This window comes from Marmota monax, unplaced genomic scaffold (assembly GCF_021218885.2).
Source record: "Marmota monax isolate L192 unplaced genomic scaffold, Marmota_monax_Labrador192_F-V1.1 WCK01_AAM20220418_F8-fsc00090, whole genome shotgun sequence".
Taxonomy (NCBI): Eukaryota; Metazoa; Chordata; class Mammalia; order Rodentia; family Sciuridae; genus Marmota; species Marmota monax.
This window is the reverse complement of record NW_026695219.1, coordinates 3,207,279-3,232,363: the sequence shown is the minus strand read 5'-3', so window position 1 is coordinate 3,232,363 and position 25,085 is coordinate 3,207,279. Positions and strand designations below refer to the sequence as shown.

The 25,085-nt window shown below is 35.5% G+C and overlaps 1 protein-coding gene and 1 long non-coding RNA gene across 2 annotated transcripts in view; both read right to left on the bottom strand.

Annotated features, from left to right (window-relative positions):
- Positions 1-17,192, bottom strand: part of Kmo (kynurenine 3-monooxygenase) — a 49,875-nt gene extending 32,683 nt beyond the window's left edge. The window contains 3 exon segments of the mRNA XM_046432530.2: positions 4,338-4,435; positions 4,736-4,805; positions 16,941-17,192. Of these exon segments, the coding sequence (XP_046288486.1) occupies positions 4,338-4,435; positions 4,736-4,805; positions 16,941-16,994 (222 nt within the window). The 5' untranslated portion in view covers positions 16,995-17,192.
- Positions 17,193-22,905: 5,713 nt separating this feature from the next.
- Positions 22,906-25,083, bottom strand: LOC124084995 (uncharacterized). Its single transcript, XR_006849312.2, has 3 exons — positions 24,947-25,083; positions 24,494-24,664; positions 22,906-24,359 (listed from the first exon to the last, which is right to left on the bottom strand). It is a non-coding gene; the product is annotated as an uncharacterized LOC124084995 (long non-coding RNA).
- Between the last annotated feature and the right edge of the window lie 2 nt (positions 25,084-25,085).

Below are 25,085 nucleotides of genomic sequence, written 5' to 3'. Positions count from 1 at the left end.
GTTTTTGGGGATTGGCTAACTTCAATTAGCATTATCTTCTCTAACTCCACCCATTTACCTGCAAATGTCATGGTTTTGTTCTCTTTTATTGCTGAGTAATATTCCATTGTGTATATATGCCACACTGTTTTTATCCATTCATCTACTGAAGGGCATCTAGGTTGGTTCCACAGTTTAGCTATTGTGAATTATGCTGCCATAAACATTGATGTGGCTGTGTCCCTGTAGTATCTGTTTTTAAGTCCTTTGGGTATAGACTGAGGAGAGGAATTGCTGGGTCAAATGGTGGTTCCATTTCCAATTTTCCAAGAAATCTCCATACTGCTTTTCATATTGATTGCACCAATTTGCAGTCCCACCAGCAGTGTATGAGCGTACTTTTTTCCCCACATCCTTGCCAACACTTATTGTTTTGTTTGTCTTTATAATAGCTGCCATTCTGACTGGAGTGAGATGCTATCTTAGAGTGGTTTTGATTTTCATTTCTCTAATTGCTAGATATAATGAACATTTTTTCATATATTTATTGATTGATGGTATATCCTCTTCTGAGAAGTATCTGTTTAGGCCCTTGGCCCATTTATTGATTGGGTTATTTGTGGGGTTTTTTTGGTGTTTATTTTTTGAGTTCTTTATATACCCTTGAGATTAGTGCTCTATCTGATGTGTGAGGGGTAAAGATTTGTTCCCAAGATGTAGGCTCTCTATTCACCTCACACATTGTTTCTTTTGCTGAGAAGAAACTTTTTAACTTGAGTCCACCCCATATATTTGTTCTTTATTTTAATTATTTTGCCAAAGGAGTCTTATTAAGGAAGTTGGGGCCTAATACCACATGATGGATTAGGGTCTACTTTTTCTTCTATGAGAAGCAGGGTGTCTGTTTTTATTCCTAAGTTCCTGATCCATTTTGAGTGGAGTTTTGTGCATGGTGAGAGATAGGGGTTTAATTTCATTTTATTGCATATAGATTTCCAGTTTTCCCAGCACCATTTATTGAAGAGGCTATCTTTTCTCCAATGCATGTTTTTGGCACCTTTGTCTAATATAAGATGATTGTAAATTTGTAGGTTAGTCTCTGTGCCCTCTGTTTTGTACCATTGGTCTACCAGTCTGTTTTGGTGCCAATACCATGCTGTTTTTGTTACTATTGCTCTGTAGTATAGTTTAAGGGTCTGGTATAGTGATGCCACCTGCTTCACTCTTCCTGCCAAGGATTGCTTTAGCTATTCTGGGTCTCTTATTTTTCCAGACAAATTTCATGATTGCTTTTTCTATCTCTATGAGGAATGTCATTGGAATTTTGATCAGAATTGCACTAAATCTGTATAGTGCTTTTGGAGGTATGGTCATTTTGATAATATTAATTCTGCCTATCCAAGAGCAAGGTAGATTTTTCCATCTTCTAAGGTCTTCTTTGACTTCTTTCTTTAGGGTTCTATAATTTTCATTATATAGATCTTTCACCTCTTTCATTAAGTTGATGCCTAAGTATTTTATTTTATTTTTGAGGCTATTGAAAATGGGGTAGTTTTCCTCATTTCCCTTTCTGAGGATTTGTCACTGATATACAGAATGCCTTTGATTTATGGGTGTTGGTTTTATATCCTGCTACTTGACTGAATTCATTTACTAGTTCCTAGAAGTTTTCTGTGAAACTTTTAGGGTCTTCTAGGTATAGAATCATATCATCAGCAAATAGTTCCAATTTGAATTCTTCTTTTTCTATGTGTATCCCTTTAATTTCTTTTGTTTGTCTAATTGCTCTGGCCAGTATTCCAATAACTATGTTAAATAGAAGTGGTGAAAGTAGACATCCCGGTCTTGTTCCAGTTTTTAGCAGCAATGCCTTCAATTTTTCTCCATTTAGAATGATGTTGGCCTGGGGCTAAGCATAGACAGCCTTTATGATGTTGAAATATGTTCCTGTTATCCCTAGTTTTTCTAGTGTTTTGAACATAAAGGGGTGCTGTATTTTGTCAAATGCTTTTTCTATGTCTATTGAGATGATCATATGATTCTTATCTTTACTTCTATTGATGTGATGAATTACATTTATTGATTTCCGTATGTTGAGCCAAACTTGCATTGCTGGGATGAATCCCATAAGATCTTGGTACATAATCTTTTTGATGTTTTTATATTTGATTTGCCAGAATTTTATTGAGAATTTTTGTGTCTATGTTCATTAGAGATATTGGTCTGCGGTTTTCTTTTTTTGATGTGTCTTTGCCTGGTTTTGGAATCAGGGTGATATTGGCCTCATAGAATGAGTTCGGAAGTGCTCCCTCTTTTTCTATTTCATGAAATAAATTGAAGAGTATTGGTATTAGTTCTTCTTTAAACGTCTTGTAGAACTTGGCTGTGTATCCATCAGGTCCTGGGATTTTCTTGGTTGGTAGTCTTTTGATGGCGTCTGTTATTTTATCACTTGAAATTGATCTGTTTAAATTGTGCATATCATCCTGATTCAATCTGGGCAAATTATATGATTCTAGAAATTTGTCAATGTCTTCTATATTTTCTATTTTATTAGAGTACAAGTTTTCAAAATAATTTCTAATTATCTTTTGTATTTCTGTAGTGTCTGTTGTGATATTCCCTTTCTCATCATGTATGTTAGTGATTTGAATTTTCTCTCTCCTTGTCTTAACTAGCATGGCTAAGGGTCTGTCACTTTTATTTATTTTTTCAAAGAACCAACTTTTTTGAACTTTTTGTTCTGTCAATTTTTTCAATTTCATTGATTTCAGCTCCAATTTAAATTATTTCCTATCTTCTGCGGCTTTGGGTGTTGATTTGTTCTTTTTCTAGAAGAAAGTATATTCTCTCGTTGAAGGATGGAATATTCTATATATGTCAGTTAAGTCTAAGTTATTGATTGTGTTACTGAGTTCTACAGTTTCTTTGTTCAGCTTTTGTTTCGAAGATCTATCTAGTGATGAAAGAGTTGTGTTAAAGTCACCCGAAATTATTGTGTTGTGGTCTATTTGACTCTTGAACTTGAGAAGAGTTTGTTTGATGAACATAGCTGCACCATTGTTTGGGGCATATATATTTATGATTGTTATGTCTTGTTGGTGTATGGTCCCCTTGAGCAGTACGTAGTGTCCTTCTTTATCCTTTTTGATTGACTTTAGTTTGAAGCGTACTTTATTTGATATCAGGATGTAAACTCCTGCTTGCTTCCACAGTCCATGTGGGTGGTAAAATTTTCCCCAACCCTTTACCTGGATGTCTTTGGTAGTCTGCTGGTCAGGAGGGGCAGTCCTGTGCCAGAAGCTGGGCTCCATGGGTGCCTGCTGGTGGAGGGGTAGACCCAGGCCTACTGTGAGCCTGGGCCCTGCACAGGCCAATGTGGGTGGATCTGGGCTTGACCTCCTCTGGTAGTCTGCTGGTTGGAAGTGGCGGTCCTGTGCCAGAGGCTAGGCTCTGGTGGGTTCTGCCCTGCCAGTGGAGGTGCAGACCTCGGCCTACTGTGAGCCTGAGTCCTACACAGGCTGGTGTGGGCAGTCTGGGCTGCGTCTTGACTCCCACCCACTGATACAGATTTACTGGGTGTTAACTATGAGCAGGTAGGTTGTTGATGGTGGAGGCAGGTCACTGTTGATTTTCCTTTGAGGTAGGTATTTGTCCCTAGTGAGCTGAGCTCCCTCTGCTTCCTGGCTGTCACATACTGAGGTGCTTTCCTCTACCACACCCTTCTGCCATGATGTTCTACCTCACCTTGGGGCCAGAGATATGGAGTCAGTCAACCATGGACTAAACCTCTGAAATTGTGAGCCAATATAAACTTTTCCTCCTTTAAATTGTTCTTGTAAGGTATTTTGGTCACAGCGAGGAAAAGCTAATTAAAACAACATTTATACTAAGTAGAATCTTAAAATTAGACCATAAAGGCTTGTGTCAGGTCAAGTTTTGTTATTAAATAAGTGATGAAAACTTTTCTATTTTCCAAGCTCTGTTGGGGTGCAGAGTTCAGAATAAGAGATTATGGTCCCATGTAATATAAATAAAATTGAATTTTATCTGCCACCTCTCATCCTGGATGCCATTTCCACACTCTCTTTTTTTTCTTAGGCAAAGATCCAAAATCTATGAAAGCCCAGTGTCAGAAGCAGTCATCAGGTGAGGTTGTAGTGACCCCTGTCACCTCAAATCCCCCAGGTTTGTCAAAAATGTCAAATTTAGAAGTTTGAAAACTTTTGTAGAATGAGTTTTCATGCAGCGGTTCTTGACATTAAATGTTTCTTCAAACCAGGATAGAAACAAGACCATAGAATTTTTTGAAAAACATTAAATATTATCTTCTATAAGAAAACGCAATAACAAGGTACCTGTTCTTCCAGGCCAATGGCTTTCAATGCCTGTCGTCCTCTATAAGAAAGGGCCAAGTTAATGCTTCTTCCACGTGCAAAGTTAGCCACTCGGATATCTAATACATTGGAAGCAGACACCATGGTTAATTACACCATATAGGCAGAGGATGAGCATATTGTTGCACCTGAAACTATTACATTCAGAATTAAACTCAAAGACTCTTAAACTCTTCTAAAAATTACAAATAGTAAATGAGCATTATATTAAATGTAGATCACTGAGGCTTTAAAAATAATCCAACAGTTCTTATTTTTAAATTTATTTTATTAAAAACATTTTTGTATTCAGAAAAATCTAAGAAAAAAAGAGGTCAAAGAATTAGGGTCACATCTCACATTTTTCACTATTGACTTACCTTCCCTAGCTTCATATACATCAACTTGGAAATTCCTCTTTGCAAGGAAGCATGCATTTAATGATCCAACCTAGGAATCAAAACAATTTATTTTTAAAATTTTATATAATCTCACACATAGGGAATTTTTACTGGCAAAACAAAATATTGGTGTCACGATTGTTATATTGTTTCACTCAGTTACTGCTAGAGAATACTGATTGCAAAAATAGTAAGATTAATTCAAGATTTAGTGGTGTAGTATTAGATGTACTTTTTTTGTTTTTTTAAACTTTTTATAGTGAAATATAACTTTCATATGGAAAGAACATGAAACAGTGTACATTGTACACTTTATAGAATAATTGGAAAGAATTTTTTGATATTAAAATCATTACTCAGATCAAGAAGTAGAAAATTACCAGTCCCCTCTAACACCACCCCTGCCACCTCCACCCAGTTACAATACTCTTACTTAGTGTAAACATTACTCTGATTTTTTGTAATAACTATCTTTGCTTCTTCATAATTCTACCATTTATGTATATGTGACTAAGCAATATAGTTTACTTTTGCCAAATTTTGAACCATATAATTAAAATCATTCTGTATTTTTTTTGCATTTTGCTTCTTTAACACAGCATTGTATTTATGAATTCCATTCATATAATTATGTGTTAGCTTCAAATCATCCATTTTTAGTCCTCTCTGATTCTTCATTGCATGAAATATCACAGATATGATTCATCCATCCTACTCTCAGTGGATATTTGAGTTGTTTCTAGTCTGGGAATATGACTCACATGTTCAAGAGAACATTTTGGTACATGTGTTCTGTTACCTATCAGATAATTTTTCTCTAAGGTTTTATACATGGAAGTGGAATCTCTCTGCCTAAGCATTATAGGCATCTGCTAATGTAGAAGAAGCTGAGAACTTCAACAGAATTTTTGATAGACTCATGAAGCTGGAAGCCCAAAATCTGGAGTTTGGAACACACAAACTTCTGTTGAGGAGGGCAAGTTTTGAGACCACCCAACCCCCATCATTGGGTAAGGACCCAAAAGAGGAGGAGGGTAAACTGGAAAGGAACCAGTGGTCAAAGGGATCAAAGTTTGGGAATTATCCCTATTCCTGAGAGGATTCTGTTTGTCTGGGATTGCTGGTAACCACAGCCAACTAACAGAAGCAAACAAATTCTCTCTGGGGGGAAAAAATTACACCATTATAGGACTCAGATTTTCTCCTTATTTGTTTATTATACAGATTCGATCATGTCCCCTTCTGCCCCAGTCTTGCCAGACTTCTTTCAGCCACTTGTATTCACAATGCTTTCTCTCACAGGGGAATTTACCATATATTATTTCCATGATCAGAAATTCCCTTCCCTCTTGATTTCATAAGCTCCCACCCAACCTCCAGGTTTCCACTCAGTTTCACTTCCTCAGGGAAGCCTTCCTCGGCCTCTCCACCTCAGATTCCCCTCTTATGAATTATCAGAGTGCTGTGGACTTTTCCTCTGAGAAGCGTTATAAGCGAAATTGCATCCTTCCAACCTCATACACTGGAGTCCCAACCCTCAGTACCTTATTTGGAGATAAAGTATAGACAGAGATAATCAGGTTAAAATGAGACCATGAGGGTGGACCCAAATCCAGTATTACTACCACCATTCTTATAAAAGGGGGAATGTGGACTCATACAGACATGAATAGAAGAAGAAACCTAAGGAGAAGATGGCCATCTACAAGCCAAAGAAAGATACCTGGAGCAGATCCTGATGCCCTTTCCTTGGAATTCTAGCCTCCAAAATTGTTTAAAAGTACATTTGTATTCTTTAAGCCACCCTGTTTATAGTACTTAATTTTAGCAACCCTAGCAAACCAATACAAAGAGCTTGTCACAATGGAAAGTTTATGTCTTTAAAGTGAATCTATAATCAATATGTTTACCCCACTAGGCTGTATTGACGGGTTTTGCTCACCATTTTAATTCCCAGCTTCTATCATATGTTTTAAAGTAAAATTCACAACCAAACTTTATTGAGTAATTGCTATGCAAAACTTATGCTAAACTTTAGGAATCTAAAGGTTACCAAAACAAGTTCTTGTGCCCAGTGAACACTCAATTTAAGTAAAAAAGAGACAAATGTATGAACTAATGCTTAATAGCCCATTTTTGAGTATGAAAGCCCACTTTTTACATAAAAATTGAATATTTCCCAAGCTTAAATATTGAATATTTAAACTTCTAATATGGATTGTTTAAAAATGCATAATAAATCCATCACAAACTTCTAAGCACATTTTTAAAAGACTTATATATTTGAGAACTGTGATTTTATTCCATTTATTCAAAGTTTGGTGTGCATATAAGTTAACATCAGAAATTCCTTGCAAAGAACTCTTGGCTCAGTTAAAAATAAATGGGGGTAAAAAAAGCAGGCAGGCAATATACGTCCTAATGAACACACACCAAAAAAAAGTGGGGGACTAATTTTTCCTTAAGGAATATAACAGATTGTATTTTTTCAAAGATGGTCATAACAATACCTTTTATCGTCCTCTGTAATGTAACCTGACATTCCTTCATCAAGAGACAAATTATTTTTTCATTCTTTTAAATTCAGGAGGGCTCGTGAGAGCTTTAACCAATAAAATTCATTAGAGGCTGTTAGTGTAACTCAGCGATAAAGTGCTTGCCTAGCATGCACAAGGCCCTAGGTTCCATCCCCAGCAGTGCAATAAATAAATATACAAGATGCTGCAGAAGTGACACTTGAGCAAAGCATGGTGGCACATGCCTGTAATCCCAGCTACTAGGGAGCCTGAGGCAGGAGGATGGCAAATTTGAGACCAACCTGGGCAACTCAGCTAGATCCTGTCTCAAAATAAAAACTAAAAAGTGTTAGGGATATAGGTCAGTAGTAGAGTACTCCTGGGTTCAATCCTCTGTACTAGAAAAAAGAAAAGAAGAAGTGATACTTGAGTCATTTCTAAGCATAGTGTTTAGCTGGTCCGGAAGCTTCTGCTTCCTGTTTTTGGAAGCCAGTTATCACGTAAGAATAGTAAATATTGGAGGCCCAAGTCTTATGAGAAACCCAAGCCACCTGGACAGTCTATGTGTAGTTATTCCAATCAAGAGCCTCACCCACCAACTGACAGCACCAACTACTAGTGTCAAATTGGATATCCAAATTGGTGAAGCTTTACAGATGGTTGCTGCTCCAGCCATATGACAGACTACCCACAGACCTGAGGTATAATAATAGATTATCATTTTAGGCCACTAAGTTTTGTGGTTGTTTGTTGCACAGCAATAGATAACTAGAACAAGAAAACTGGAAAAAACTTTGTTGATAATGTTACTTTGGTTGATCTTTGAGAGATGAGACTCTTTTGCCATGTAGAGATGAAGCTGACAAAGAATATGAATTATTTTGGAAACTTAAAAGTGATTTTCAAGAGATAGAAAAATGATCATTTGCAAAATATTTCTTGATTCCTTAGCATTTTAAAATTCCTTTCTAGGTATTAAGGTGATGCCAACAGTAATATATAATTGCTATTCTCAGGGAGTTTAAGTCTTGTTTGAGTCTTCATTTTTTCACTTATTATTTATATATTTATTTACCACATATATATTGATTTTTTTTCCTGTGTGCCACCTCCATGCTAGGTGCTAGAGATTACAACAGAGAACAAGATACACCTAGACCTCTTAAGGAGACCACAGACTAATACCAATAGCATGATACATAGAATGATGGGGGAAATACAGCATTGAGAGTAGAGAGGGAGAATCCTTAATTCAAATTCAGGAGTATGGAGTGGGGTAAGATATGACTTATTAGAAAAATAAAAAAGGAAAGCCAAACTTAGAAACCTAGTAGGATGAGTAGCAGGGTAGCCAAATAAGGGTCAGGAGAAAGAGGGCTCTGAGAAGTACATCACATGGGTTTAAAATAACTACTAGAAAGAATGAAATAGTGAAATCTGATTAAAGAAATAATAATACCAACATATAATACTCATGAAATTATTGTAATTTACCATTCACTATTGTAACTCATTTAAACTTCACTGCAGTCTTACTAATTAAATACTATTATTATCTTATTTTGGAGATATTAAAATTGAAGCACAAAGAAATTAAGTGGCTCACCTAAGTTAGCACTAATGAGTGATAGAGTTGGCATTGAGATTCAGACATATCCAATCTGATTCCAGGCCATGACCTAATCAACTAGAGGTATAGCTGAACAGTATTGGAGATTCAGTTTAGGATAGAGACTATTACGGTTTAGATATGAGGTATTCTGCAAAAGCTCATGTGTAAGACGATGAAAGAAAGTTTAGAGGTGAAATGATTGTACTAGGTAAAAGCCTTAACCTAATCTGTGCATTAATCTCCTGATAGGAATTAACGGGGTGGTAACTGTAGGCAGTAGAGTGTGACTGGAGGAAGTGAGTCATTGGGGGCATGCCTTTGGGGTATGTATTTTGTCTGTGTGAGGGGAGTCTCTGCTTCCTGGTGTGATGTCTGAGCCATTTTCCTTCATCACAATTTTCTGCCATCATGTTCTGCCTTGCCTCAGGCCCCCAGGAATGGAGTTGGCTATCTGTGGACTGAGACTTCTGAAACCATGAGACCCCCAAATAAAATTATCTTTCTCTAACTGTTCTTTTCAGGTTTTTGGTCACAGCAGTGAAAAAGCTGACTACAAAAGAGACCATGAATTTATAAATGGCACCAAGGTGTAGGGTTGTACAATTTCTTTTTCTTGTAGCACTGACCTGGATTTTAATGCAGAGGAAGAAGACTTCTGACATCAAGTAGGAGGAGAATTAGCTAGTTGGGTCAGATGGAAGGACAATGAAGAAAAGGTGTTGAGAATATTCGCTGAATTAACGGACCATCACCACCATGCTGAATAAGACTGAAGGAAGATACAGAAGGGTCAATGAACAGTGAGAAGTAGGATGACTTTAGCAGGAACAGTTATGGTACCTGAATGAGAAAGCTAGAATGTTAGGGAGTTTTTAACCAGACAGTCTTAGATATGACATTCTTACTACAAATGTGACCATTCGGTGGAGTGACAGTCAAATATGTGGGGCAGTAGGACATGGAGTCTGAAGTCATGAGAGTGGGAGAGATGGGAAGGTTAAGGAACTGAGGGACTGGGGATCTGGATGGGTCAACAGTATGAACTTCAACAGTCACTCAGGGTGATGGCAGGGCTGGAAGACGGGGGGGGGGGGGGGGGGAAATGTGTCAATACTGAAGTCTTTAGTATTGGAGAGAAGAGGCCCAGAGGTTGATCGCTGATGACAGGCTGGCAAGTATAGTGTAGATACATGTCTCTGCAAAGCCTTTTTGTGTATTTGCAATTGAACATGTATTCATGATCCTTCATGACAGAAGGAGAAAAGAAGGAACTTCAGGTGCTGTAAACACAATAAAATTAAATCTGATGTGTGGTAAGCCATTCTTATAGACCGTGGCCGCCATTAGAAGATGGCGCCGGCTTCCACTGTGGCCTGTGATAAACAACTCCTTTTTTGGAGAGTTGGCGCGCAATCCCTTACCACCCTATGAGAGAGATCCACGTGGCAGCTTGGGATTGGTATGCGGGAGGCTTTATTAGGCTGTGCTTGGGCGCTCGGCGGGGGGGTCGCTAGAAGATAATACATGAAACAAGGCCTGAATAAACTTCTGAAAGAAGAATCCTGTGTCGTGTTTTCCCTTGCCGGCGAGGGGTCGCGACACTGATGTTTGGTTCATGAAAATATCAAGTGCTAGAGAGGATTAGGGCCAACGAGATCTCTTATGCTTTGCTTATAATTATCTTGTCAAGTTGAATTTTCACATGTCTGACAAACCAGCAATTTCCCTTCATGGAATAAGGCCCAGAGAAAATTCTGCTGTTTGTTCATCAGGAGACATGTGCCAGAATGTTCATAACAGCACTTTTCATAACTAAATGAAAAAGCAAATATATTGCACACACCACAAAATGACCACCACAATAAATGAATAAATTATGGCAGAGTCACCTGATGAAATACAATAATATGAATATATCAGCGATACTGTAAGTTAAAAGAGTAAATCCCAGATGATTTCAAATTGCATGATATTCTTATAAAGACAAAACTGAACCATAGATATATGTATGCATCTAATTTTTTAAAAATATATGTATTATTTGTATATGTCTACATAATATATATGATAAAAGTATAAATAAAAAGACAAAAGAATGACACACTTCAAAACTATGCTTCTAATGGGTGGAGGAGAAGCATAAAGGTTGGAATGTGTTAATTTTTGTGTTGAATGTTGGTTTTCAGATATTCAGTGTACTTAATAAACAAACAAAGCAGTAAATAAAAGTGTCTTCTCCGAGGCTAGTCATTAGAATGTGTCAAAGGTTTTAATGAGTCTTATTCTGTGCAGTTGAGACTCAAATGACTTAAGAGGAAAAAAATATTTCTATATGCTATATATGTTTAGTTGGAAGGGATAGTAATGTGACTAATAATGTAGCTTTTAGACTCTAACTCTGTTTCTATTTCTCACTTTCTGTAAAATGTGCTTAATTGGGAAAAACTGTCACAACCAGTTTACTTGTTAGACTGGCAAATAGACTAAGATAAAAAGATATAAATAGAAATGTGGTGTATAAACCATTCTAAGCCTCCACAAATTCCTGGTTCAGGCACAGCTGGGTTCCTGACCATAAATAGGGAAGAGGTTATTTGGGTGAGGGAAAGAAATTGGGCAGAATTAAACACCCAGGAGAAATAAAACAGCTTCCATTAAGAAGATGAACAATTATGAAGAGTTTCTGTATTTGTTTTAAAGCACCAAAGCCTGAATCAATAAATCGCTTTGATCACAAAATAATTTGTAAATTAAAGGTTCTGTTAACAACCAATCTAGCACATCTGTGCATAAGATGAGCTTCAAGGAGATTCCTTGGTTACATAATTATGGATTTACCCAGTTTATCATTATCTCCTTTCTTTTTCTCACTCCTTATACTTCCCTCTTTATGGGTCATGTGCTTTGAACCCATCTTAGTATGGATGTCTCACCAATTAAAAAAAAACATTATTTGTAAATTTATTTTATGTAAACATGAAAGTATATTTATCACGTATTTCACTGTATGGTTTTCTGACTGACTCTCCTGTGACCCCTCCAATAGTAATTATTCAACTTGCTAATGATGATGGAACATTATACATATAGTTTGGATTTGGAATGTCCCCCAAACGTCCATGTATTAATGTTTTTGTTTCCAGTATGGTATTTTTGGGAAGTGGTTGAATGTTTAAGAGGTGGGACCTAGTGGGAGGTTTTTAGATCACTGGAGTTATAGAACCCAGCCCCTTCTTTTTCTTCTTTTCACTTCCCAGCTGCTAGGAGATGAGTGGTTTTCCTCTGCGATGGGCTCTCCACCATGATGCCCTGCCTCACCACAGGCCCAAATTGCGAATCAAAATAAACCTTCTCTCTTTGTAAGTTGATTTATCTCAGGTATTTGTTATAGTGGCAGAAAGCTAACTAATACACCATACCTTTTAATTTACAAATGTTGACCCTAATGGGAAAGGGAAATAATGATCATAAAAATTCATGCATTTCATTCCTCTTTTTGTAATATATTTAAAAAATTTTTTTAGTTGTAGATGGACACAATACCTTTCTTTATTTATATGTGGTACTGAGGATTGAACCCAGGGCCTTACACATGCTAGGCAAGTGCCCTACCACTGAGCCACACCCCTAGCCCTATAATATGTTTTAAATTAATCTGGTAATATGATTTTTAAACACATGTCAACTATTGTTAACGAAACATAAAAATCTCCCTAAGGATCATAGGTGTTTCTAAGTTTATTATCAAAGTTTTTAAAAACATGTTTATATCTCTTGAAATATGTATTGTATCATGGAACTATAATTTTGTCTCTCAAGAATGTGATCTTTAAGCCAGGCGCAGTGGTGCATGTCTGTAATTCCAGCAGCTCTGGAGGTGTGAGGCAGGAGGATCATAAGTTCAAAGCCAGCCTTAGCAAAAGTGAGGCACTAAGCAACTCAATGAGACCCTGTCTCTAAATAAAATACAAAATAGGACTGGGGGGATGTGGCTCAGTAGTTGAGTGCCCTTGAGTTCAATCCCTGGTTACCTGATCTCCCTCCAAAAAAAAAAAAAGTGATGTTTGAACATATCAGTGTAATGAGAAAAAAAAAATCAGAATAATTCTACTTATTATGTAATAGGCACATAAAAATGTCTTCCTACTTTGTTAGTAACTATAGCACCAGCTAGAATTGCATCTGTTATGTCTAAGTCTATTTTATTGTTTAAACCTTACCCTAAAGTTTCTGATCTGAAACATCTGCACTTGGTCTCTAAAACCAATCAGTGATCTTCATGGTCTGTTTTTGAACATCCTACGTTCTTTCTGTGGGGATTCTGGGGTTAATTAAGAGCCTTGATCTTTCTCTTGAGCTCTATTTCTGACTATAGAATCTGTGTACTATGGTGCTGACAGACATCTCCATCTCCACATGACTAAAACTTTTCTTGTTCTTATCCCTCAACCTTCTCCTGTATGCTGTGTTCATAAACCTTCCTCTCCTTCTGAATTCTATATCTTCTGGAAATGGCAACAGCATACAGTAATTTACCTACCAGGATAGCTCAGGTAATGTCAAACAACCCTCTCTACCTATAATATACTTAGGCAACAAGGCCTATTAGTTGCTCCTCTTGAATCTTTTTCAAAACAGATCTCCTCCTACTCACACCCTCTTACATGGGGCGTCCTTACTTTTTGCCTGGGCTATTGCAGGGGTGTTCTACTAACCCTCTCCTTCCCCAGTTTCTACCTGTTCAAGTCATTTGCCTCACTAGAAACTAAATATGCCATGCACTTTTTTATTTCATGCCTTTAAATGTAGCGTTTCTTTTGCCTGAACTATTCTTTTCTGCTTTATGTATTTGGAAAATTTTTATCTTTCCTTCAAGATTCATGTTCTCAGTGCAGTTTTCCTCACCTCCTATGAATTACTTATTTGCCTTTTCTTCTGCAATTCTACATACGTGCAATATGTGTAGTAACATCTCTCACAATGAGTTGAATTATTTATTTGCATTTCTAATCTGACTCCCCCAGCAGAAATGATATTTACATCGATCTTTCTGTTTTGGGCACAAACCACAATATCTGATACATAGTAAGACCCAAAATTTTTAATAAAAATTAGGAAGTACAGATAAACATGAATAAAGATAGTATTCTTGTGGGCTGGGGCTGGTGCTCAGTGGTAGCGCACTTGCCTGGCATGTGTGAGGAACTGGGTTTGATTCTCAGCACCACATATAAATAATAAATAAAGAAAGAAAGAAAGAAAGTGCTATCAACAAGGTAAAAAATTGCTAAAGAAAAGATGGCATTCTTCCACAATCTTACTACTAGTCAACCAGTAGTCACATTTTTGTATGTATATATAAAGTTTATGATATTTTCTTTTAAAATTGTATCCATATATTATATCTGTATATATATATATATATATATATATATATGTATATTTCTTATCATCATTTTTTTTCCTAAAAAGTGTATGGTATATTGTGAATATATTTCTGTGTCAGAAAATATATTAAATAAAAATAAGAATTGCATTACATTTAATTGCATGCAATTCACTTCTATTTGGCTAGTCAAGTTATTTTATTTTTAGCTTTATAAACAATTATATGGTGCACATTGATTTCTTTTTCTAAAATCCTGGTAAGGAAGTAGTCTACCAAATGTCAAATCTGATGAGTGGGGCAAAAACTCAGCAACTCCTGATCCACACCATCTTTCTACCTGCCCCATTGGCTCTTGGGCCTAGCTACCAGACAGGAACGAAATAAGAATAAGAGGGAAATGAGAAAGCAGAGAGAAGGGAGAAAGAAAAGAGTCTTACGTGAGCTGGGAAGAAAAATGTGACAGCCTAGAGCAGAAGAAAACTGCTTGATCTTCCTTTGTTTTGCTCCTGGAGTAGTTGCAAAGCATGTAAAAGAGATTCAAACTGGTGAGGGCAAGATTATTTTTAGAAAATTTTATAGTGAGTTTTGATTAGATTCCAGATTCAGTGTTTTAACCAGACCACATTAAAGACTCTACCTGCTTCTAATTTCTCTTCAGTTGAAGGACAGTTGCTTCTCTTAATGCAACGCCATTCGGACAATGCAGAAACACCATTTGGGGCCAGTTTGCCATCAATACATTTAGCCTATAAATCCATGACAAAATCTATCATCTACAGCTGTAAGACACAAACTCTCAGAATGAAAGCTGAGATCTTTCGAAGGCACATGTATGAAGTGATTCCATAATGAGGATGACACCCACATATCTGTGCCTTCCAAAATCATATATCCAATCACAAATTTGTTCTCTCTCCCCTTGAAGTTCTAAGAGACATTTTAAGAGACATCCTTACTGCTGCCCTCGTCCAAGTATTGGATCAACAGCTTTCTAACTGGTCTATCTTCTTTAAGTTTTCCCAGTCATTTTCCATGTAAAAGCCTGAAGGACTTTTTAAAGTCAGCTATTTTTTCCCCCTAAAATCTTCCCATGGCTTTCCATTGTAATTGGAATAAAATCTGGATCTTCTCACCTGGCCTTCCAGATCCTACAAGATCTGGCTGTGCCAGCTTCTCCAGCCTGACCAGCTGCTCCTCTGGTCTTGTTCTGCTCTTTGAACAGTTGCAGCTCATTGAAGTCCCAGGGTTTCCCTTCTGTCAGTTTCCTCTCACCCAAATGCTCTTTCTCTAGATCTTCCATGGTTGATTCCTTCTCATCATTCATATTTCTGGACAAAAAACTCCTCCTTAGAGAGGTCATCCTTGACCACACTCTAAACAGGTACCCTCAGGACAACCACATTACCCTGTCTGGATTTCTTTCATAGAGCTCATCCCTACCTGAAATTATCTTATGTGTTTTTTTCCATTGTTTTCATTGTTGGTTCATCCCTGTATCCCTACTCCTGAAAACAATGTTCACACAGAGTAAATACACAATATGATTTTGTTAAATTAATGGATTCTCATTTTGTATAATATTTTGATAGAAAAGAACTGGGTAGTAGTCTGGTATGAAGCAATAAAATCATATGTCACAACCGGTGACCCATACGGCATGTGACAACATTCCTTACCATTTTGAAATTTGAATTTCAAAATATGAAAGGAATGTCCTAGCACTTGGGGGAGAAGACAATAAAGAAAGCAGAACAAAAGCCAAAATTAGCATTCATTGTATATTGTGTGGCATAAATCTACCAATCTCTATATAGTCTCATATGGTGTTAAGCCTTCAATAATTTTTTGTTGAGTAAATAAATGAGTGAAGGAATGAATACCTATGAGTTAAAGGCCTGCAAATGATTTGACCAAAGGTGAAAACAAAAATGATTAAATTTTAACTAGTTGGAATATTTTTATTCTAAAAGAGGTACTCTGCTGAGGGAAGAAAAAATTTAGTTTTCTGGAGGCTGTTCCATATTCAATAGAGAACCAGCTTTGGCCCTAAAACTAAGGAAACAAAAAAATCAACACTTCTCTCTTTCTAGGTGTGGGCCAAGTTCCAGCACTTTTATCTCACTTGCTCAGGTAACCAGTGAGCACCTCACTCCTCCATGCTAGGTGCAGCATTGGAGCAGCCAAATAAGTCAGACAACTACATAAGTATTGTTCCCAATTACTCAAATAACTACTGACCATCCAACAGGATTTAAAACATTAATTTCACATTTCTTAACTCTAATTCTCATTAAACAGTATTAACTGTGTTATTAACCAAAGTGAAGTCAATGTTTTAATTGAAATGACTATTAAGACTAATATCTGTTTATTAAAACATAGCTTATTTGGGAAGAAAATAAACTTCAATTTGCTTTATTTATTTATTTTAATTCTACACCAAAATGATGAAGGGAAATAGACATCTTTGTACTTAATGAATATAAAATAACTTTCCTGGAAAAGAACAAGTTAAAAATCAGTGCTATATTTAAAACAGGCATATTTAAATATTAGAAAAGTTTTATAAGAAATTAATCTGTACAAATGATGAACAGTCATTATTAAGAGTAATAACAGTTAATATAACAACACTAACAATAACAATACATCTGAATAGATTCTTACCAAGCCACCACCGATGACAGCTACTTTTTTCCTTTGAATATCAGATGAGTCCATAACTGCCAAAGCACTTTTCACAATTGTTGCTTCTGTCACTGAGGGAGCTCTGTCCTATACACTGATTTTTCTTGGTCTTTATACTGCTGAAATCCCAGTTCTCTGTGAACCAACCAAAATGTTTGGTCAGGGCTAAGGTCCCTTGCTAGCACTTAACCCATCAGTAGCCAAAGTCCAATCAACCTAACTTTGAGAAAAAGCAGGATTTGTTGCAATAACCAAATTTTGAAAAATCTGGCAAAGTGAAGACACTATCTTATGTATAAGACACGGGGTTTTAAAAACAGTCTTGTGTTCTTCCCCTTTTTCTATGCATTTGTTAGTTTCATTTTCATTCATAATTAACTATGAATGGAACTTCCCTCATCTGAAGCCTCTAAACATGTTGTATTTAAGATGACACAGTACATGACTGCTGTAACTCTGCATCATGTACAAACAGAAGAATGAGAAGTTATACTCCATCTATATGTCAAAATGCATTCTACTGTCATGTATAACTAGCACAGATTTTTTTAAAAGAAAAAAAATAAGATGGCACGGTTTTTTAATTTATCCATGAATTATTCTTATAACGAAGACTTACCAGTAATTTCACTTAAAGGGAACTACGGATTCTTTAGCAGGAGCTAACAGGGAAAATTTTTTCAGGAATTAATATATTCCTGTACAAGATTTTTAGTTATGTAATTGTCATACTTTAGTTCTTCACACCTTATAATCTACCTAGTCTTTTGTGCTTTTCACCTCAGGTGAAATGTATATTATTTATTTATTTATTTTTGCATATTTGCAAGATGCAATTTTTTCTGGAACGTGATGTTATATGAATTAAGAACATAAATGAAGATGCTTTCTCACTTCTTGATGAGAGTACAAAAAATTCAAAATGATTTTTTCTTCTGTAGGACCTAAAATTCATTCAATAGTGACCCCTTGTGGATACGTATGGTGAAAATTACTGGCAAATTTTTTTGTTAGGTATTTTAATTTTTTTTTTTTAATTTTGAATAGGTAATATGTTTACACGGTACGAAAATCAAGGCCAAAAAAGATATACAGTGAAAAAGTAATTCTTCTAACACCGTCTCTTTGGCAGCCTACTTTCCCTGCCCAGAGACAACCAATGGGCAGTGGTTTATGTGTGTGGATTTTCCCTACTCTTCTACAAGCTTATTTTATCTCTCCCTTCTCTGTCTTTTCTTTTCTTTCTTGCTTCTTTCTCACTTGCTCTTACTCTACCCCTCATTTTCTTCCCTCCTTTCTTTTAAAAATATAATGAGTAGCAAAATTAAGACCTTTTTCCCATTCTATTTTTTCAATTTACAACATACAATTCAAGTATATAGAAAATACTCTTTTTAAAAGCTTTTAAAAATTATAGACTCTAGCACAAAAGGTACATAAAGCACAAATGTAAAGAGTAATAACTTTCTGTCAAGCAAGCACCTATGTAACTACTTTTCCAGTCCAGAAAGAATATCACCCAAATCCCAGAAGTCTACAAGTCCATTGCTGATCATTCTTAGTTCATAGAAGTTATCAGTATTCCTACTTTATTGCTTCTTTACTATTATTTATAATTGTAGTGGCATGCATTAATCCCTAAAATAGTTTAGTTTTGCCTTTTAAAAAAAACTTTGCTATAAATAAGCTCATACTGGATTTTTATTTTTTGCAACTTGCTTCTTTTTTTGAATACTATGCTTCTAATAATCCATCTGTATTGTTACAAGTAGCTCTAGTTCATTCATCTTCACTGTTGTATACTACTTTTCCATTCTATAGTTGATGGATTCTTATATGTTTTCAATTTTAATATCACAAATAATGCTGTTGTATGTGTGTATGTGTGTGTGTGTGTGTATATATATATATATATATATATATATATATATATATATATATATATATATATATAATCTCCTTGGGATTCATATGCTTGTTATGCATTTTTTTAATCTTCCAAATTTACCAATGTTAAATTCCAAAGTAGTGTACTAATTTTTACTTGACAAGGTGTTTAGAAGTTTTCCTTCTGCTACATTACACCAACATGTGTACTATTGGAATTTTTAGTTTTGGATAGTCTAGTTGGTGTGGACTGTATCTCATGCTCCTTTTAATTTGCAATAATAATTAATAAAGTTGATAATCAATGAAATTGAACTCCTGTGAACTTTTTAAAAAAAATGGCTTTCTTCTTTTGTGTTTAGTACTCATTTTTTGGTGGGAGGATGTCTTTGAAAAATTCTCATTGGATATGAGATTTATTGTTTATATATGTTGCAAATAATTTCTTGTGTGCTATGTTTTGCCTTTTTGCCTTCTCAGCAGGGTCTTTTGATTGAAAGATACCCTTAATTTAAACATATTCAAGTTTATCAGCCTTTTCCTTTGTGTGATAGTTTTTAATGTCATGTTTTACATTTTTTTATAGTCTTGAGGTCATGAAGATATTCTTCCATATTGTCTTTCTAAGAGATTTTTAATTTACATTTCATTTTAGGTCCATAATCAACATGGAGTTAGTATTTGTGCATGCTGTGATATACAAGCCAAAATTTTATTTTCTTGTCTAAATGAATACCCAATATTCCCAGTACTACTAAATGAAAGGCTTCCCTCTTCTCACAAATACCTTTATTGTAGGTAGGGTGTTCATATATGTGTAAGTCTGGTTCTAGGTTTCTATTCTATTTCATTCCACCTAATCTATACTTAACCTAAATCAATGCCTATTCCACAGCCTAATTATGATAGCTTTAAAATAAAATATTTTAAAATCAAGTCTATTATCTTTATCTTTGAACTTGAGTCTTTGGTTTTCTGTAGTTTCACTAAGATGTATCTAGGTAAAGATTTCTTTATATGAATCTGATTAGAGAATCAGTCGGTTTTTTAAAACATGGATCAGTTTCTTTCAATAGTGCTAGAATACTCTCAGCCACCACCTTTTGAAATATTCTTCGATGTTCCATATATCTTTTTCTTTTATCATATTTTTATCCTTTGTTCTTTTGCACTTCATTATGGCTGGTTTCTTTTAATGTATTGCTTAATATACCAATTCACTTTTCTCCTGTGTCTTATTAGCTGACAAACTCATATATTGATTTTTTGGTTGTGTTTTGTTTTTCTCTCTGTGCTGGGGATCAAACTCAGGGCCTCTCACCTGAAGGGCAAGTGCTCTACCATGGAGCTACATCCCCAACCCAGTTCTTCATTTTGATTTTTAGAAATTTTAATCCTGGTATTTTTATTTGGTTCTTTTTTATAAATACTAAATTGCTTTTAGTTTTCTGTATCCTTGCTAATATTCTCAATCTTGTGGTTTGTTACTTAAAATAAAAAACATGATTGCCTTATGATCTGTGTCTGAGAATTCCTATAGTGGGTTTGTTTGATGGTTATTTATCTTCTTGTAGATACTCATGTTATTTACTTTCCATGTCAGTATTTTAAGTGCAGTGCTCAAAAAAACATTTTCTTGTCTAAATGAATCTTTTAAAAAACATGTTTTTTTTAAAAAGAAAAAAAAACCCTGTAGGTACTTTGAAGCTTAAGACACTGGTATATAGCTTTAGAAATGATTTATTTTTGTTTTTGCCATATGCCTATGGGTGATTCAGTGAGGAATATGACTGAAATTTATCTGTCTCTGAAATAGTTGTTCCTTTGGAATCTTTATGGCCCATTTGAGACTACTTATTGGCCAAAACATCATATCATATCTAGAAAATACTTGAGATAAAAGAGATTTATAATGAATCATACAATTCTATATAGCTACTTTGTAAACAATCTGCTGATAGATAATGACTGTCACTTTGGTACTAAGTCCTGGCTATTTTTGAGACAAGAACTAAAGTTTGCTCTTGGAATGGATAAAAATATTTTGTGTTATTATGTCTCATTTTTCCCAGTCAGTAACACATGACTATTTTCCAGAGGTAACAATTTTCAAATCTCATCTTGTTTTCTGTTTGTTTTTGATAATTCAAACCTAAATGAGGACTGGGATATGGCTCAGTGATAGAGCACTATCCTGGAATGCATGAGGCCCTGGGTTCGAGCCCCAGAACTGAAAAAAAAAATTCTTAAATGAAGTTTGAATTGATAAAGTAGAACATGTAATCATTAGAGTTGATGTTCTATGGGTTGGAAGAAGAAGAAATAATTAACTTTTTGTATGTTGTTAGGCAAGAGAAAACAAATCTGGGTGGAACACAGTTGAGGACTTTCAGAAACTGAAAGATAACATGAAGTACTTGCTAAGAGAAAAGGCAGCAAAAGTTTGAACAAAGTTTAATGATTATGAAGTTACAAGGTGACCCCGGCTATTTAGTCCTCTCTTCTTTCTAAAAAGTCATGCAGGAAGCATTACAGTGGAAGAACCTCAGAAGGTCAAGATCACCACTACCCCCCCTTTTTTTTTTAGTTATAGGTGGACACAATATCTTTATTTATTTATTTATTTTTATGTGGCGCTGAGGATCAAACCCAGTGCCTCACATGTGCAAGGCAGGCACTCTACCACTGAGCTATAGCCCCAGCCCCACTCTGCCTTTCTTTATAGGACTTCTTGGGGTGGGGGGAGCAGAACTGACCATTTAGTTTTCTCCCATCCTCTGAGACTGAAGAACTTGAGGCTGTAGGACAAGTTAGGAATATACAGGGTAATCTGTGACAATAGCAGCAAACAAGTTGTCTTAATTGGAATTCAGTAATTTGTTAATTCCTAAAACAGGTGCTTTATAACAACAGAATGATTCCAAGAGGAACTTACTTTACATCAGTCACTGAATTCTTCCATGTCTGTATACATATATTTATACATTTAACAAATCAACCTTACTGGGAATGATAAAAACATACAAAAAATGCAATTTAGTAGAGGATTCATAGTGTTTACTCTTGTTTTCGTCATTTTCATACTGTTGACAGTGACAGAATATCATCTCACTGATGAACTTGGCTTGCTCAATAATTGTTTATTCAGTTGACCAGGTTCTTTATACTTGTAGCCTCAGCCAAGAATGCTCTTTTATCTTTATTGGGCTGGCTCTCATCCTTTAGATCTTAGCTCAAATGCAATGTTTTGACCTTATCTTAAAGAAGCAGCCCCTCCACCATTGTCTAAATATCTTACTTCTTTTTTATGTTTACTAATGTATTAAACTACCTGGCTATTTGATTAACAGATAGGAATCAGTGAGAGTAATCAGAGAAGAAAGTGGATGGACTAAGGATATAATTTTGAGGTAAAATAGCCAGGATTTGTTGGTAAAATTCACATAGTATATGTATGTATTTGGGAAATGGGGTCAGTGTTCAAAAATCAAGAAAGATTCATAAGATTTTTTTTTTGGTACCAGGGTTTTGAACTCAGGGGCACTTGACCACTGAGCCACATCCTCAGCCCTATTTTGAATTTTATTTAGAGACAGGGTCTGAGTTGCTTAGCACCTGGCTTTTGCTAAAGCTGGCTTTGAACTCGAAATCCTCCCTGCCTCAGGCTCCAAGACGACTGGGATTACAAGTGTGTGTCACCTCTTCTGAGGAAGAGGTGCCAATCAAGATTTATTATTCGGGATAATTGAAATCTGAGTATTGAGTTAGATAACTAAATAGAGCTATTAAGTATACAATTGGATATGTGACTCTGGAGCTAAGAGGAGGAGTCTAGGCTTGAAAAATAAGTTTGGTATCATCAGTTCATTAGCATAAAGACAGGCACTGTTCATCAGGCAAAAATTAAGCAATATAAAACTAGTATAGAAATATCAATATCTAAAGAAGAATTTAACAATAGAAACAATAGGAATAAAGAGAGAGATTACCCAATGAAGAGAGAAGTGGTCTATGAAAAAAACATAAATTTATGTTCATTAAAGCATTGTGTATAATAGCAAAAAAATGTCCTTCATTAAGAAACTAATAAATAAAACATTTAATATCCACACAATAAAACATGATTAAATTAAGAAGATCATGGAGCCAGGTGTGGTGGCTTATGCCTTTGATCCTAGCTACTCATGAAGTTGAGGCAGGAGGATTTCTAGTTTGAGGTCAGTATGTTCAACATAGTGAGATTCCATCTTACATCTAAAAAAACATAGAATTCACTTACAGAACAGTAAAACTTTAAAGTAAAAATTTAAAAACATTTTTTTTTTGTATACCAGTAAGTGAAACTTAAAATACACAGGTGAACTGCAAGGATGCATGTCAAAATAATGAGAGCTACTGGAAAAATGGGAAAGAAAATATGGTTCCATTACTAGTAATGTTTTATTTTACAAAGGTATGAAACAATTAAGCCAAAATATTAGCATTTCCTAGGAAATGACAGTAGTTGATAGTAATTTTTTTCCTGTGACTTTATGTCAAACCAACGAAAAAGATAATATCATTTCACAATTAATTTGCAAGTGTTGTTTGCCTTTTAATGGTAGAAAATATAAACATTTGGGTTAAGTGGCTCAGTGTTTGCTAACACTGTTCTTTATAATTCCAATTTTTAAATTCTGAACTTTTAACAACTAAATAATTCTTAGTTTCACCCTCATTAAATATTCTAGTGATTTCTCAAATCATTAGTTGACAGAGGGAAGAGATAAAAAGATAAAGAATTTATATAGGTTCTAGGGAGTGTTTTGATTGTAACTCAATTATTACAGTCTCTTATTTATATTTTTATATTTTAATTTTTTGTTTTAAGATAGAGAGAGAGAATAGAGAGAGAGATTTTTAAATATTTATTTTTCAGTTTTTGGTGGACACAACATCTTTATTTTATTTTATGTGGTGCTGAGGATTGAACCCCGCGCCCTGAGATGCCAGGCCAGCGCGTTACTGCTTGAGCCACATCCCCAGCCCCATATTTTTATATTTTAAATATGAAAGTCAAATTCTTAAGTCACAAAATTATATAAACAATGTTACCCAGAACTTTGACAGAAGTCACTGACTGATAAACTTGGTTTTGCAGATTTCAGACTTTTGGAGTCTGGACATCATCCAATGGTTCTTTTTCTTTTTTAACCAACATCTGGTTCCAAGCAATAGGAGAAGAGATAAAATTGTGATTTAGATGTAATTTTATTTCAGTTCTTGACACAATCTATTATGTTAAAACAATATGTGCTATTTTTTTTTTTTTTTTTGTACCATGGATTAAACTCAGGGGCACTAGACCACTGAGTCACATCCCCAGTCCTATTTTGTATTTTATTTAGAGACAGGGCTCACTGAGTTGCTTAGCACTTCGCTTTCTAGTGAGGCTGACTTTGAACTCATGATCCTCTTGTCTCAGCCTCAGGAGCTGCTGAGATTACAGGAGTAGTCCAGGGTGCCTGGGGACTAAAACAATGTCTTTCTTAATTTGCAGATGTATACATTAGTCAAAAAATAGAGAACCTAAATACAAAACAAAACAAACAAACAAACAAAAAAATCCAAGCCCAATCTGTGATTGTGGATATTTTCCATCCTACCTTTAAAAAGAGTTCTGAGAGTTGCACGTTAAGAGAAGGGAAACTGTAGAGACTCCAAATTGAAAAGTTTTAAAAAATTGAGAACTTTCAATGGTGAGATTATGAATAATTGTTATTTCATTCTCTACATTGTGCTGCACTTTCCCAAAGTTTCTGTTAGGAAGATATGTTCTGAAAGGATAGAAAATGAATTTCAAAAGGAAGAACATGTCATAAATGAATAGACGATAAATAAAATAATAAATATTTCTTTCTAGGATATTGCATCAACCAAACATTAACTGATTCATCAGCTAAAATTCTCGCCTTCTATCAGCCACACGTAGCCACCAAATTGGCTGAAAGAATCATCTGAACCACATTTCCCATAATTCCTCCCTCACTAAGCTCCCATAAACCCAAACGCTTAAAAATCTGCACTACAACCCTAAGGAAGTTAACCCGCCTCCTCACTCGGTCCTGGCCATTCACGATTAGTCCCGCCCCACCAACTCGGCTTCAGGCTGCTGATTGGATAGGACTGAGGGCAGACTGGGCTCTGACAGCAGGCGCGGAGGCGTGGCCACAGACGCACAGAAATTCCGCCCACGCT